The sequence below is a fragment of the Oncorhynchus mykiss genome, chromosome 11, assembly GCF_013265735.2.
Source record: "Oncorhynchus mykiss isolate Arlee chromosome 11, USDA_OmykA_1.1, whole genome shotgun sequence".
NCBI classification, from domain to species: Eukaryota; Metazoa; Chordata; class Actinopteri; order Salmoniformes; family Salmonidae; genus Oncorhynchus; species Oncorhynchus mykiss.
In genome coordinates, this window is record NC_048575.1 from 23,379,496 (window position 1) to 23,391,519 (window position 12,024).

Genomic DNA, 12,024 nt, shown 5'->3' on the forward strand with positions numbered 1-12,024 from the left:
TTACACCTTTGTACCTAAAAGTACTGTCCCATATTACACCTTTGTACCTAAAAGTACTGTCCCCATATTACACTGTTGTACCAAAAAGTACTGTCCCTATAGTATCCTAACAGTAACAGTGCACTGCAGCAGGTGAGGGGTTAAATAGAGTGTGCCCTTGTCTATAAAACACTCCTAATTTATTATCCTGTGGTGGGATGGGAGCTTTAAGAGATGTCTTGTCCAGAGCCTTCTGTGGTGGACCAACCAGGGTACTGTTCCGGAAGACAGCCTTTGGCTTGAGTAAGTCATCGATCAGTGTTTGGGCCTGTGTGGACAGAGCACTGCAATTATAGTCAGGCTCAGTGATTCATCATGACTGAAACAGGACCAGGTTGTGTCAGCCATTCAAATATGGCTCTCTCAATCTGTAACTGGATCCAGTCGGGGGGGGGGGGGGGGGGGGGTATGGTAATGGGAAAAGACCCACTGCTCTCTACTGATGAGGATTATAATGGAATATAATAATAAAAAAATGAAGAGAGCAATAATTAGGGGAAATTATTTAGATCAAAGTTGCAAGCCCTTATGGAAAATGTTATGAGATTTTCTTGTGATCAAATAACCTTTAACATGTGAAATCATGTGAAACCATGTGGTTTTGGAACACTTCACATGCGATGATATTTCACATGAAGTTTCACATGTGGATTCTTTCACATGAGATTTCACAGGTGATGCCCGGCAAACAGACATTTGTCGTTAAGATGTCCCCAGAGCATCAAGCATACACTATACAGTGCCGTTGGAAAGTATTCAAACCCCTTGACTTTTTCCACATTTTGTTACGTTACAGCCTTCTTCTAAAATGGATTAAATAAAAACAATCCTCAGCAATCTAAACACAATACCCCATAATGACAAAGTGAAAAATGTTTTTTAGAAATTTTAGCAAATGTATGAAATGTTTCCATTGATCTTCCTTGAGATGTTTCTACAACTTGATTGGAGTCCACCTGTGGTCAATTCAATTGATTGGACATGATTTGGAAAGGCACACACCTATCTATATAAAGTCCCACAGTTGACAGTGCATGTCAGAGCAAAAACAAAGCCCTGAGGTCAAAGGAATTGTCCGTAGAGCTCTGAGACAGGATTGTGCCAAGGCACAGATCTGGGGAAGGTACCAAAACATTTCTGAAGTTCCCTCAAGAACACAGTGGCCTCCATCATTCTTAAATGGAAGAAGTTTGGGACCACCAAGCCTCTTCCTAGAGCTGGCTGCCCGGCCAACCTGAGCAATCGGGGGAGAAGGGCCTTTGGTCAGGGAAGTGACCAAGAACCCGATGGTCACTCTGACAGAGCTCTAGAGTTCCTCTGTGGAGACGGGAGAAACTTCCAGAAGGAAAACCATCTCTACAGCACTCCACCAATCAGGCCTTTATAGTAGAGTGGCCAGACGGAAGCCACTCCTCAGTAAAAGGCACATGACAGCCCACTTGGAGTTTGCCAAAAGGCACTTAAAGACTCTCAGACCGTGAGAAACAAGATTATCTTTGGCCTGAATGCCAAGCATCACGTCTGGAGGAAACCTGGCACCATCCCTACGGTGAAGCATGGTGGTGGCAGCATCATGCTGTGGGGATGTATTTCAGTGGCAGGGACTGGGAGACTAGTCAGGATGAAGGCAAATACTGTATGAATGGAGCAAAGTACAGAGATCCTTGATGAAAACCTGCTTAGGACCTCAGACTGTGGCGAAGGTTTACCTTCCAACAGGACAACGACACTGAGCACACAGCCAAGACAAACCACGAGAGGCTTCGGGATAAGTCTCTGAATGTCCTTGAGTGGCCCAGCCAGAGCCCAGACTTGAACCCGATCGAACATCTCAGGAGAGACCTGAAAATAGCTGTGCAGCAACGCTCCCCATCCAAACTGACAGAGCTTGAGAGGATCTGCAGAGAAGAATGGGAGAAACTCCCCAAATACAGGTGTGCCAAGCTTGTAGCGTCATACCCAAGAAGACTCAATGCTGTTTTTTATTATAGTGATAGACAACTATACAGAAAACGCTCAAATTGCTGAAATAAGTACATGGAATCAATGATGAGAGAATAGTGAGATTAACTGATTAGTAAAATAGCAGTGGAGATGGCACTCTTTTGCTTAGAGATGTAGTATAGGTAATGAATCTGTAGATGACTCCTGAGAATGCTACGTAGTTTGTGGTGCAGGAAAAAGATCAGCATACTCAGAATCCAGAGATTGTGAGTCCCAGGTCGGGTCATATTGAAAAGTTAGCACTAAGTGATCATGTCAAGTGTAATCATATTGATTAAAGATGTTTACGCTATTTTAGCTGAACAGCGTACCACTTACCTTGAAACACCCATACCATTTTATTATATTTTCATGTTTTCACCTCACCTGTAAATCTCACATGTGAATTGCAGATTTACATGTGACATTGCAGTTTCACATTTGAAAATCTTTCATCTGCGAAAATGTTCAAATGTTGGGGAAATTTTGCATCCATCCCCATGTCACATTTATTTCACGAGATCTTGTTTTCTCATGTAGCTTAATGTTATCACATTAACTTCACATGAGATCACGTGAAATTTATGTGGTTTTTCCGTAAGGGTGGTAACACTCTTGGCTTTTGGGTCTGTTTGCTTGAGGGAATTTTTTTCCTATGCTATTTTTATGTTATTTCTTTTCTAAAGAATGTGTGTGATGAAAAAGCTGAGGGTAAACATCACTGACATTAGTGTCAAGGCTTTGTAGTATGGCTGAGAACAAACATACCTATCCTGTTTCATCATTAAATCTGTAACGATGGCATTTTCTCCATGTAAATGATTCACTTTGTCTTCTATCACTTTTGCATTTGTAATGAGCTGATTTCAATGCGTTGGTTCGAGGGCTCGTGCTGTAGCCTAACACACTCCCACAGCTGAGTAGTGTGACAAGATTAGAGCTGTAAACATGAACATTCTCCCGTAATGTTTTTCTCCCCCAGATGAGAATGAATTTCACGGACGCCAGAGGGTTAGAAGAGAGTTAAACCTGAACTGCAGATGTTTGGATGTGAGGAATATCGTAGTGTCGTCCCATTTGATAACTGGGCCACGGTCCTATGCAGTAGAAGAAGTGGGGGATGGGATGGAGATAGAGGAGAAGCTCACTTCCAATCGCGTTCCTCTCCCAGTGAAATCTCCTAGACAGCTCCAGAATAACCCCTGCTGGGAGAGATTTAACACGTCCAATTCCAACTGTGCTCAGACGCATTCCCAAACGGGCGTCGACGATCCTCCACCTCAGAAGAATAGAAAAGTTGCTCAAAGCAAAAAATATTTCTCACCACAATCTGAACAAACAAACATCAAACAACAGAGACTGAAGCAGCGACTTCTGCCACTGACCAGGTCCCATTGGGGCCCAGCCTCTTCATGTGTTTTGTGTGTAGAGCAGTCTGCAGAGGAACTAGCAGTGCCATGGCGGTGTAGGGCGATGGTGGCACAGAACCCTGAACCATCTCGGCTCCCTTCCAGAATCCTGCCAAACCTCCAAAACACAATTAGAGCATCTGGCTGTGAGATACTGGAGCTGTGCCGACGTATGTCCTCTAGGATGAACTATGTGAACCATGTGAGCCCGACCACATCTGGAACTGGAACTAGACCGGTGGGTTGGAGGTTGCTTGGGAAGCCCGTAGGGGACAGTGGAGCACAGGTGCGGGTCAGTCAACCAGAACACCCCTCCTGGAATGTGAGAAAGTTCTCTGGGGCATCAGTTGACAGCCACAGTCTCACCAGCCTTCTGCATAATAGTGATTGTGGTTCTGGTGTATCCAGGGGCAGCCAGACCCAGACACATCTTCCAGATACTGGGCTCTCTGGCTGTGCTAAAGACAGCAAAGGAGACAGCCAACAGCATGGATGGAAGGTCAGCAGATCCAGGAGGGACCAGAGAGGTGGAGGTGGGGTTGGAAAAGGGAGACAGATGCCCAGAGAAGAATCCTTGCGGTGGGGTGAAGGATCAACATGGCCTTGGGTGAGTATTTCCACAGCTCCATGGTGACCCTCTGTCACTCCACTCAGAGTGTACACATCCTGACAGACTGGCAGGTCAGCTCAGTACTGCCAGTTAAGTGCTGCCACCATCATTTACTAGTTGCATGTGCATAACAGAAGCTGCCCATCTGTCAACCACTCCTGTATTCTTCACCTCCAAATAAAATTGGAACGTAATTATCGTTGGAAAATCTAAATTCTAAATTAAGACCACATTGGTACCTTTTTAATTTCTCTCGTCTATGTAAATGACTGTGAATGGAAACATAATGACATCCTGCTTTACTGTAATAATACTACTATTCTTCCGGCTTTCTCGTCAAACATTAAGTATTATCAGCAGCACCCTTTACAAAACGTTTCAGTCTCTATTGAAACAGGTGCTTTCAGCTCGCAACAAAGACCACAAGGACATTGTTATATTTAGAATTGCTTCAAGTGAACACGATTCAAGACCAGAATATGAATGTCTTTCTTTATGTAGTACATTCTAATAGGTTTGTAATAACTCTATAGATTCTTTAGAAACCCCAGGATCCATTTGGTCCAATACATAATTAATTTCCATGGCAACACAAAGTGGATCAAGTGGATCAAACTTGGAAAGTCTTTGAAGATGTTAAGTTCACATATGGATGAATGTTCGCATAGAGATTGAATGGGTGCGATTTTGTCAATTGAAGACATTGTATTCAGGACGACAGAGACACTTCAAAGTCATGCAGATAAGTCCTTCAAACTCATCATTCCTCATTCAGAGTGGATATTGTATGGTGACAGTAATAGTAAGTCTGAGAGACTGTTTTCTCTTCTCTATGAAATGGACTGTATTTGTCACATCATCCATCACATATCATTTTTTTTTCTGGTATGTTCCTTCGAATAAGCGCTACTATAGCACTTTAAGTATTTCCGACAGAACTAAGTTAACAAACCAATTCCTTTCCCATGTGTTTTTTTTAACCAGAGGTGGGAATGCTGTTGTAAATCACAGAGAGAAACCCCCTCAGAAGTGGCCTCTGTGCACCTGTAGATGTCTGTATGTATCAAATGTCTCAGAGTAGGACTGCTGATCTAGGATCAGATCTCTACGTCTATGTAGTGTTATTAAAAGATGATTTAACAGGCTAAACTGATCATAAATCATCACTCCTCCGAGACACTTGATACATCCCACATGGGACAGATAAGACAGATCAGTGTGCCAGGAGATTCTATAGAATGAAGGAAAGCTATGTCACAAATGGCACCCTATATCCTATATAGTGCACTACTTTTGACCAGATCCCCTAAGGGTTTTGGTGTCGTTTGGGAGGCAGACAACAGCTTCAGAAATGCTCTGTTCTACAGCATGTATCTCTACTCTGGTGACTGACTGTAATAAATGGCTCTCTGCCGCTTGTTCCCACTTGTGATGGATGGTTATTTGTTTGTTTTCTTGTCTGTCTTCCGTAGGACTCCGAGAGTCAGTCAAGGAACCAGCGGCAGAACGAGTCCCCAACAGACTGTGATGTCACCCTACTGCACATTGTGCATCTTTTACAGTGTAGGTCAGTCAATCTGTCTCATGTCAGGGAAGAAGGACAATTTGGAGATGATTTTCAACATATCCTTCACAACAGACAAACTTGACTCAAGCAAATAGCAAGATATTTAGTATTCAGAGTAGGTTAGTGAATGGACAGGAGGAGCGAGCAATCTTGATATAATTATTTTTTATTCCAAGACTGTAAATTGAATTTTGTCTACAGTGTAAAAGGTCATGATAAAAAGACAAAGGAATGAAATAGAAGTTTGGTAAAACAACTGGGTGACCAGAATATCAACAACATCCATACAAACTGATTCACTATGCTAAATAATGACAATGTAACAGTCTGACTTCAAACCAGGGAAGAACAAGAAGAAAAACCTGTCATTTAAAAAAAAGATCAGTAGCTAGGTTGCATGAAACTCTTGTCTATGGACCAAAAGTTTAACAAAAAGGTATGAATGTGTAGTTTAACAAAAAGGTATGAATGTGTAGTTTAACAAAAAGGTATGAATGTGTAGTTTAACAAAAAGGTATGAATGTGTAGTTTAACCAAATGTATGAGTATGTAGTTTAATCAAATGTATGATTATGTAGTGTAACCAAATGTATGAGTATCTAGTGTAACCAAATGTATGAGTATCTAGTGTAACCAAATGTATGAGTATCTAGTGTAACCAAGCGTATGAGTCTAGTGTAACCAAATGTATGAGTATCTAGTGTAACCAAATGTATGAGTATCTAGTGTAACCAAATGTATGAGTATCTAGTGTAACCAAGCGTATGAGTCTAGTTTAACCAAATTTATGAGTATGTAGTGTAACCAAATGTATGAGTATGTAGTGTAACCAAATGTATGAGTATGTAGTGTAACCAAGTGTATGAGTATGTAGTTTAACTAAATGTATGAGTATGTAGTGTGACAAAAAGTTCTGAGTATGCAGTAGAGGTTGTAATACAACATAAATAGAGAAAATATTAAAGTCAGAGTATAAAAAAATCAAAACATAGTCATGTGCACTTGTATAACATGGTATAGCTATGTTAAAGTAATACTAGTCCATTAACACATGTACTGTACTTTTTGTGAACAAACACACACATACATACAGTGCACAACCATAAGAAAATAGACAGCCATAATGTCTGACAGAAGGATACAGTATGTATACATTTTATACAATTCACTTTTTCCATCATTTGAATATAATAACACTAACCGTTAGGTCTTGCAATGCACATGTTAGCAGATTTTACAAATCCTGAATGTTCTAGACATAATTACGTATATTTTCCAAGCAGCAGCGGTATGGGCGGCCATCTTGCCTGCGTTTCTGAGTCAAGCTTGATTTTAAAGTGCTGCTGTTATCATGTTCCTGTGTTGTTGTGTCCTTTATGATAGTTCAGTGCTTTAGTGATCATTACAAAAATATAGATTTCAGGGGCAACATAATGGGGACATCAATATTATGCTCTGCTCTTCTCTACTCATGGGCAAAACAGTCAGAAAATGAATGTTATTGCTCCTCTTAAAACTATTTTCGCATTGACTGGGGTTGGTCGATCGAATCGCAGCTTGCATCCCAAAGTACAGTTTTATTTCTGCACACTCTGAGGTGTCTTAGGACGAAAGACCCGTTTTAAATTTCACCAGTGACAGATGTGGTATTGTTGAACCTCAGTTACATACATTAATATCTGAGAGAATCATAGTAAGACAATGACGTTTCACCATAACACAACAAATCTCAATATTGGCCTGTGAGACAGTGACACAGTTCCCTGTCACATGCGTTCATATGTATCAACAATAGACTTAAAGTAATTACTAAACGATTAGCGACATTGTGCTCCATTCACTATATCCCTTCCACACCAGAGAGAGCTGAATAAAGAGAGAGTGAGAGAGAGAGCGAGAGAGAGAGAGGGAGAGAGAGAGAGAGAGAGAGAGAGAGAGAGAGAGAGAGAGGAGACACGCACGCTGACACACAGATGACAACCAACCCCTCTTCGAGCTCCAAGTGATGGCGTATCAGCTTTAGGAACTGCCACATGAAGCAACATGAATAAAAGTGAAGCAACATGAATAAAAATGAAGCAACATGAATCAAAGTCTAACCAACATCATTGGTTTGCATTTCTCATAATCTGGGGTTGAAATATATGTCCCTGTATGTGGCAACAGGGACATTTTTGAATCTACAAATTCAACACAACATACAGTAGGCTACATTTGAGAAAAATAATGCTCCCTAGCTTCCCATTATTTAGGATACTGATAATGTAACAATGCTTATTGTACACAAAATAGAGTCCAATGATGAAATATAATTTACATGAAGCGATGGCAGAATGAATAAGAACATATCTGACCAACATTGTGGAAAAAATGGATCAGTCACTTCCATGATGAAGTCCTCTCTTCTACAGTATAAAGTGGCATCTGGATCACAGCGTGTCAGCATTTCTGCTTATAATGACAAGTCGAGTTAATTCAAGTTGAATCAGGTCAATTTTCCTCATTTAGGGATTAAGTCCAAAAATAGATTCAATAAATGCAGTAAACACATGGAGAAACACAGCAAAGAGCTTCCCATCAAGCTATTGAGGAGTTTTTTTACATGACTGCGGCATAGGATATGATACAGGGACTGACAAGACAACAACACAGACAGACCTTATACAGTAGCCGTACATAATGAGTTAGCGTTGCACCCCGACTATTACATTTTTGATTGGACGGTGAAGAGCGTTGATGTCCAATGGGTTTGCAAAACGGACGATTCAACGTCATGTGACTTCAGCGAAGGTGATGTGATTCTAAAAGGAGGAAAGAAAGAAAACAATTACATGAGACAAGTTACACAAAAAGTATTTGTTTTTTTATCTCAAGAAATGAAAGCTTTTGAAATGAGGCAGGGTTAAGTAAGTCGTTGAGAAGCTGAACGCTCTAAATTCTAGTTGCTATATTCTAGTTGCTCTAGATTCTAGTTGCTCTATTCTATTTGCTCTATTCTAGTTGCTCTAGATTCTAGTTGCTCTAGATTCTAGTTTCTCTATTCTAGTTGCTCTTTTCTAGTTGCTCTAGATTCTAGTTGCTCTATTCTAGTTGCTCTATTCTAGTTGCTCTAGATTCTAGTTGCTCTATTCTAGTTGCTCTAGATTCTAGTTGCTCTAGATTCTAGTTTCTCTATTCTAGTTGCTCTTTTCTAGTTGCTCTAGATTCTAGTTGCTCTATTCTAGTTGCTCTATTCTAGTTGCTCTAGATTCTAGTTGCTCTATTCTAGTTGCTCTAGATTCTAGTTGCTCAAGATTCTAGTTGATCTATCCTAGTTGCTCTAGATTCTAGTTTCTCTATTCTATTTGCTCGATTCTAGTTGCTCTTTCCTAGTTGCTCTAGATTCTAGTTGCTCTATTCTAGTTGCTCTAGATTCTAGTTCCTCTATTCTAGTTGCTCTTTTCTAGTTGCTCTAGATTCTAGTTGCTCTAGATTCTAGTTGCTCTATTCTAGTTGCTCTATTCTAGTTGCTCTAGATTCTAGTTGCTCTAGATTCTAGTTTCTCTATTCTAGTTGCTCTAGATTCTAGTTTCTCTATTCTAGTTGCCCTAGATTCTAGTTCCTCTATTCTAGTTCCTCTATTCTAGTTGCTCTAGATTCTAGTTGCTCTAGATTCTAGTTGCTCTAGATTCTAGTTTCTCTATTCTAGTTGCTCTAGATTCTAGTTTCTCTATTCTAGTTGCTCTAGATTCTAGTTGCTCTAGATTATAGTACTATCAAGCCCATGTTTTCCCCATGCGGATATGGGAAACAACATGTCAGTTTATTTCCTGGTTCTTTCATAAAACTTTAATGCATTATGCTAGATACTGCGTCTGCTGCCTTCATCAATGAAGACTAGGGATGCTGTACTGTATGCCTATGAGCAGGGAGGGAGTCATCTTCAGGCAGCCTTTCTCAAAAAAGCTCTGTCAGTAAAGCAAGGGAGAGGGGGAATCAGAGTGTATTTTAGTGGTCATAGAGTATGCTTTCAAAAGTAGCCAAAAGTGGCACTTCAAGATTAATGTGAAAGCGTTAGAACGACCCATACTAACGCAAGAGGGTGGGATGGCGGGGAGTGGGCATGCAGAAACAGGGGGGACAGCTGTGGGTGAATAGGGGGGTGCAGGGATGTACTGTAGCTATGTGCTACCTTGATAATGTGGTTCAACTGCCATATAACCCCTGTCCGCTCCTGCCCAGATCTGAAACCAACCAAACGAGCCCGTGTCAGATGCAGTGGTCTCATTTTAAGCAAACTACAACTGGTAAAGGCTTCATATGGCATTCATAAAGTCTTCATAAGCACCTTATAGAGGTTTTATGAAGGCTTCATTGAGCCGTAAAAGTTGTGGTTTGTTTAAAATGGGACTGATGCAGTTATTTGTCAGTGTTGCTGGGTAAAGAGATGGTGGAATAGTTACCCCACCAGTCTGACTGCTGTAGTTGAACAGGCTGCTAATACGTCACATCACATTATCCATAGCGCTACTCACTAGCTAGTCACTAGAATTTGCAGATGTTATTTTCTTTAGCATACATTTGTGCATGCTGAGCTTAATGTCAGATGTCTTGGGGCTATGTTTAGAACAGGTTATTTTCCTGCTGAGGGTGTCATTGGCAATGATGAAACATTGCTAGCCTTTTTTTTATGGCATTGAATATGTGGATTCAATCAACACCCATAAACAGTGTTAATGTTGACTTCTGTGTGTTAATTCTTCAAGTGCAATAACCTGTCATAGCAGCTGATTGAATATACACTACATGGCCAAAGGTATGTAGACAAAACTTCAAATGAGTGGATTCAACTATTTCAGCCACACCCGTTACTAACAGGTGTTTAAAATTCAGCACACAGCCATGCAATCTCCATAGACAAACATTGGCAGTAGAATGGCCCATACATAAGATGCCACCTTTCCAACAAGTCAGTTTGTCAAATTTCTGCCCTGCTAGAGCTGCATTGGTCAACTGTAAGTGCTGTTATTATGAAGTGGAAACATCTATGAGAACAACGGCTCCGATGGACGAATTTGGGTTTGGCGGAAGCCAAGAGAACGCAACTTGGCCGAATGAATAGTGCCAACTGTAAAGTTTCGTGGAGGAGAAATCTGGGTCTGTGTTTCATGGTTCCGCCTAGGATCCTTAGTTCCAGTGCAGGGAAATCGTAACAGCATACAATAACAAAGCTACAGCAATGACATTCTAGACTATTCTGTGCTTCCAACTTTGTGGCAACAGATTGGGGAAGGCACAAAGCAAGGTCCATACAGAAATTATTTGTCGAGATCGGTGTAGGAGAACTTGACTGGCCTATACAGAGCCCTGACCTCAACCCCATCGAACAACTTTGAGATGAATTGGAAAGCCGACTGCGAGCCAGGCCTGATCACCCATCAATAGTGCCCGACCTCACTAATGCTCTTGTGGCTGAATGGAAGCAAGTCCCCGCAGCAATGTTCCAACATCTAGTGGAAAGCCTTCCCAGAAGAATGGAAGATGATGTAGCAGCATTATTTTGGAATGAGATATTAAATGAGCAGGTGTCCACATACTTTTGGCCATGTAGTTTATATCAACAGAAACTCATCAGAAAGGAAAAGAGAAAGAAGGAAAAGAAAGCACTTCAACCAGGAGTTGCCAAATACTATGGACACTGAATAGTCAAATTCATCTTGGCCTGATTGGAATCTCCTTTGGCCCATTGGCTGCCTGTCTAACAGGCCCAGTTGGTCAGATGGTCAGCCAGTCTGTCTGTGTAGTGTCTACGTCCCAAATGACCCCTATTTTCTACATAGAGCACTACTTTTGAACAGACCAAGTAGTGCACTAGAAAGAGAATAGGGTGCCGTTTGGGATGCAGCCAGTGTGTTCCAGAGAGTTGGCAGGCAGGCTCGGAGCCCTCACACAAACGGGTGCATACGTTTATTGCCTTGTGTTCTGCAGGTGCTCGAAGTGCCCAAAGCGGCCTCTGATCCAGCGAAAGAACCCCAGAATGCGCTCTTTGAACGATTGAGGAGGCTCATCCTCATCGTCTGTCTCCTACAGGAGTTTAGTGGTATGGATATGCATAGAATGTTTAAGTTACACTGAGTGCACAAAACATTAAGAACACCGCTTTTTTCCATGACAGATTGATCACGTGAAAGCTATGATTCCTTATTAAATCCACTTCAATCAGTGTAGATGAAGGGGAGGAGACAGGTTAAAGAAGGATTTGTAAGCCTTGAGACAATTGAGACATGGATTGTGCATGTGTGCCATGGACAAGACAAAATATTGAAGTGCCTTTGAACGGGGTATGGTCGTAGGGTATTCTTAAAATCCACTCCACACAGCTTAGTTGTCAGTAGCCTAATCAATGACATGTTCACATAAACCAGTCCGTTAATAAT

The 12,024-nt window shown here is 41.2% G+C and overlaps 2 protein-coding genes across 6 annotated transcripts in view; one reads left to right on the forward strand and one right to left on the reverse strand.

Moving 5' to 3' along the window:
- The first annotated feature begins 2,033 nt into the window (after nt 1–2,033).
- Nucleotides 2,034–7,798, forward strand: LOC110535498. Its single transcript, XM_021620525.2, has 2 exons — nt 2,034–4,038; nt 5,514–7,798. Exons 1-2 carry the CDS (start codon nt 3,148–3,150, stop codon nt 5,688–5,690), a joined length of 1,068 nt encoding a protein of 355 aa, XP_021476200.2. The 5' UTR covers nt 2,034–3,147; the 3' UTR covers nt 5,691–7,798.
- Nucleotides 7,792–12,024, reverse strand: part of LOC110535499 (phospholipid phosphatase-related protein type 5) — a 104,362-nt gene continuing 100,129 nt past the window's right edge. For 3 of the 5 annotated variants that reach the window (XM_021620526.2, XM_021620530.2, XM_021620528.2), the window contains 2 exons: nt 9,780–9,831; nt 7,792–8,409 (listed from right to left, as the gene is read on the reverse strand). In XM_021620526.2, the coding sequence (XP_021476201.1) occupies nt 8,390–8,409; nt 9,780–9,831 (72 nt within the window). In that variant the 3' untranslated portion in view covers nt 7,792–8,389. The remainder of the gene's footprint in view (nt 8,410–9,779; nt 9,832–12,024) is intronic. The other 2 variants (XM_021620529.2, XM_036935206.1) reach the window with 1 other exon arrangement.

What these genes read in the sequence shown, in the direction of transcription:
- LOC110535498 (XM_021620525.2), top strand. Translation starts at nt 3,148, where the DNA reads ATGGAGATAGAGGAGAAGCTCACTTCCAATCGCGTTCCTCTCCCAGTG. An exon ending in AAGGATCAACATGGCCTTGG is followed by an intron (nt 4,039 to 5,513) that starts GTGAGTATTTCC and finishes TGTCTTCCGTAG; the next exon opens with GACTCCGAGAGTCAGTCAAG.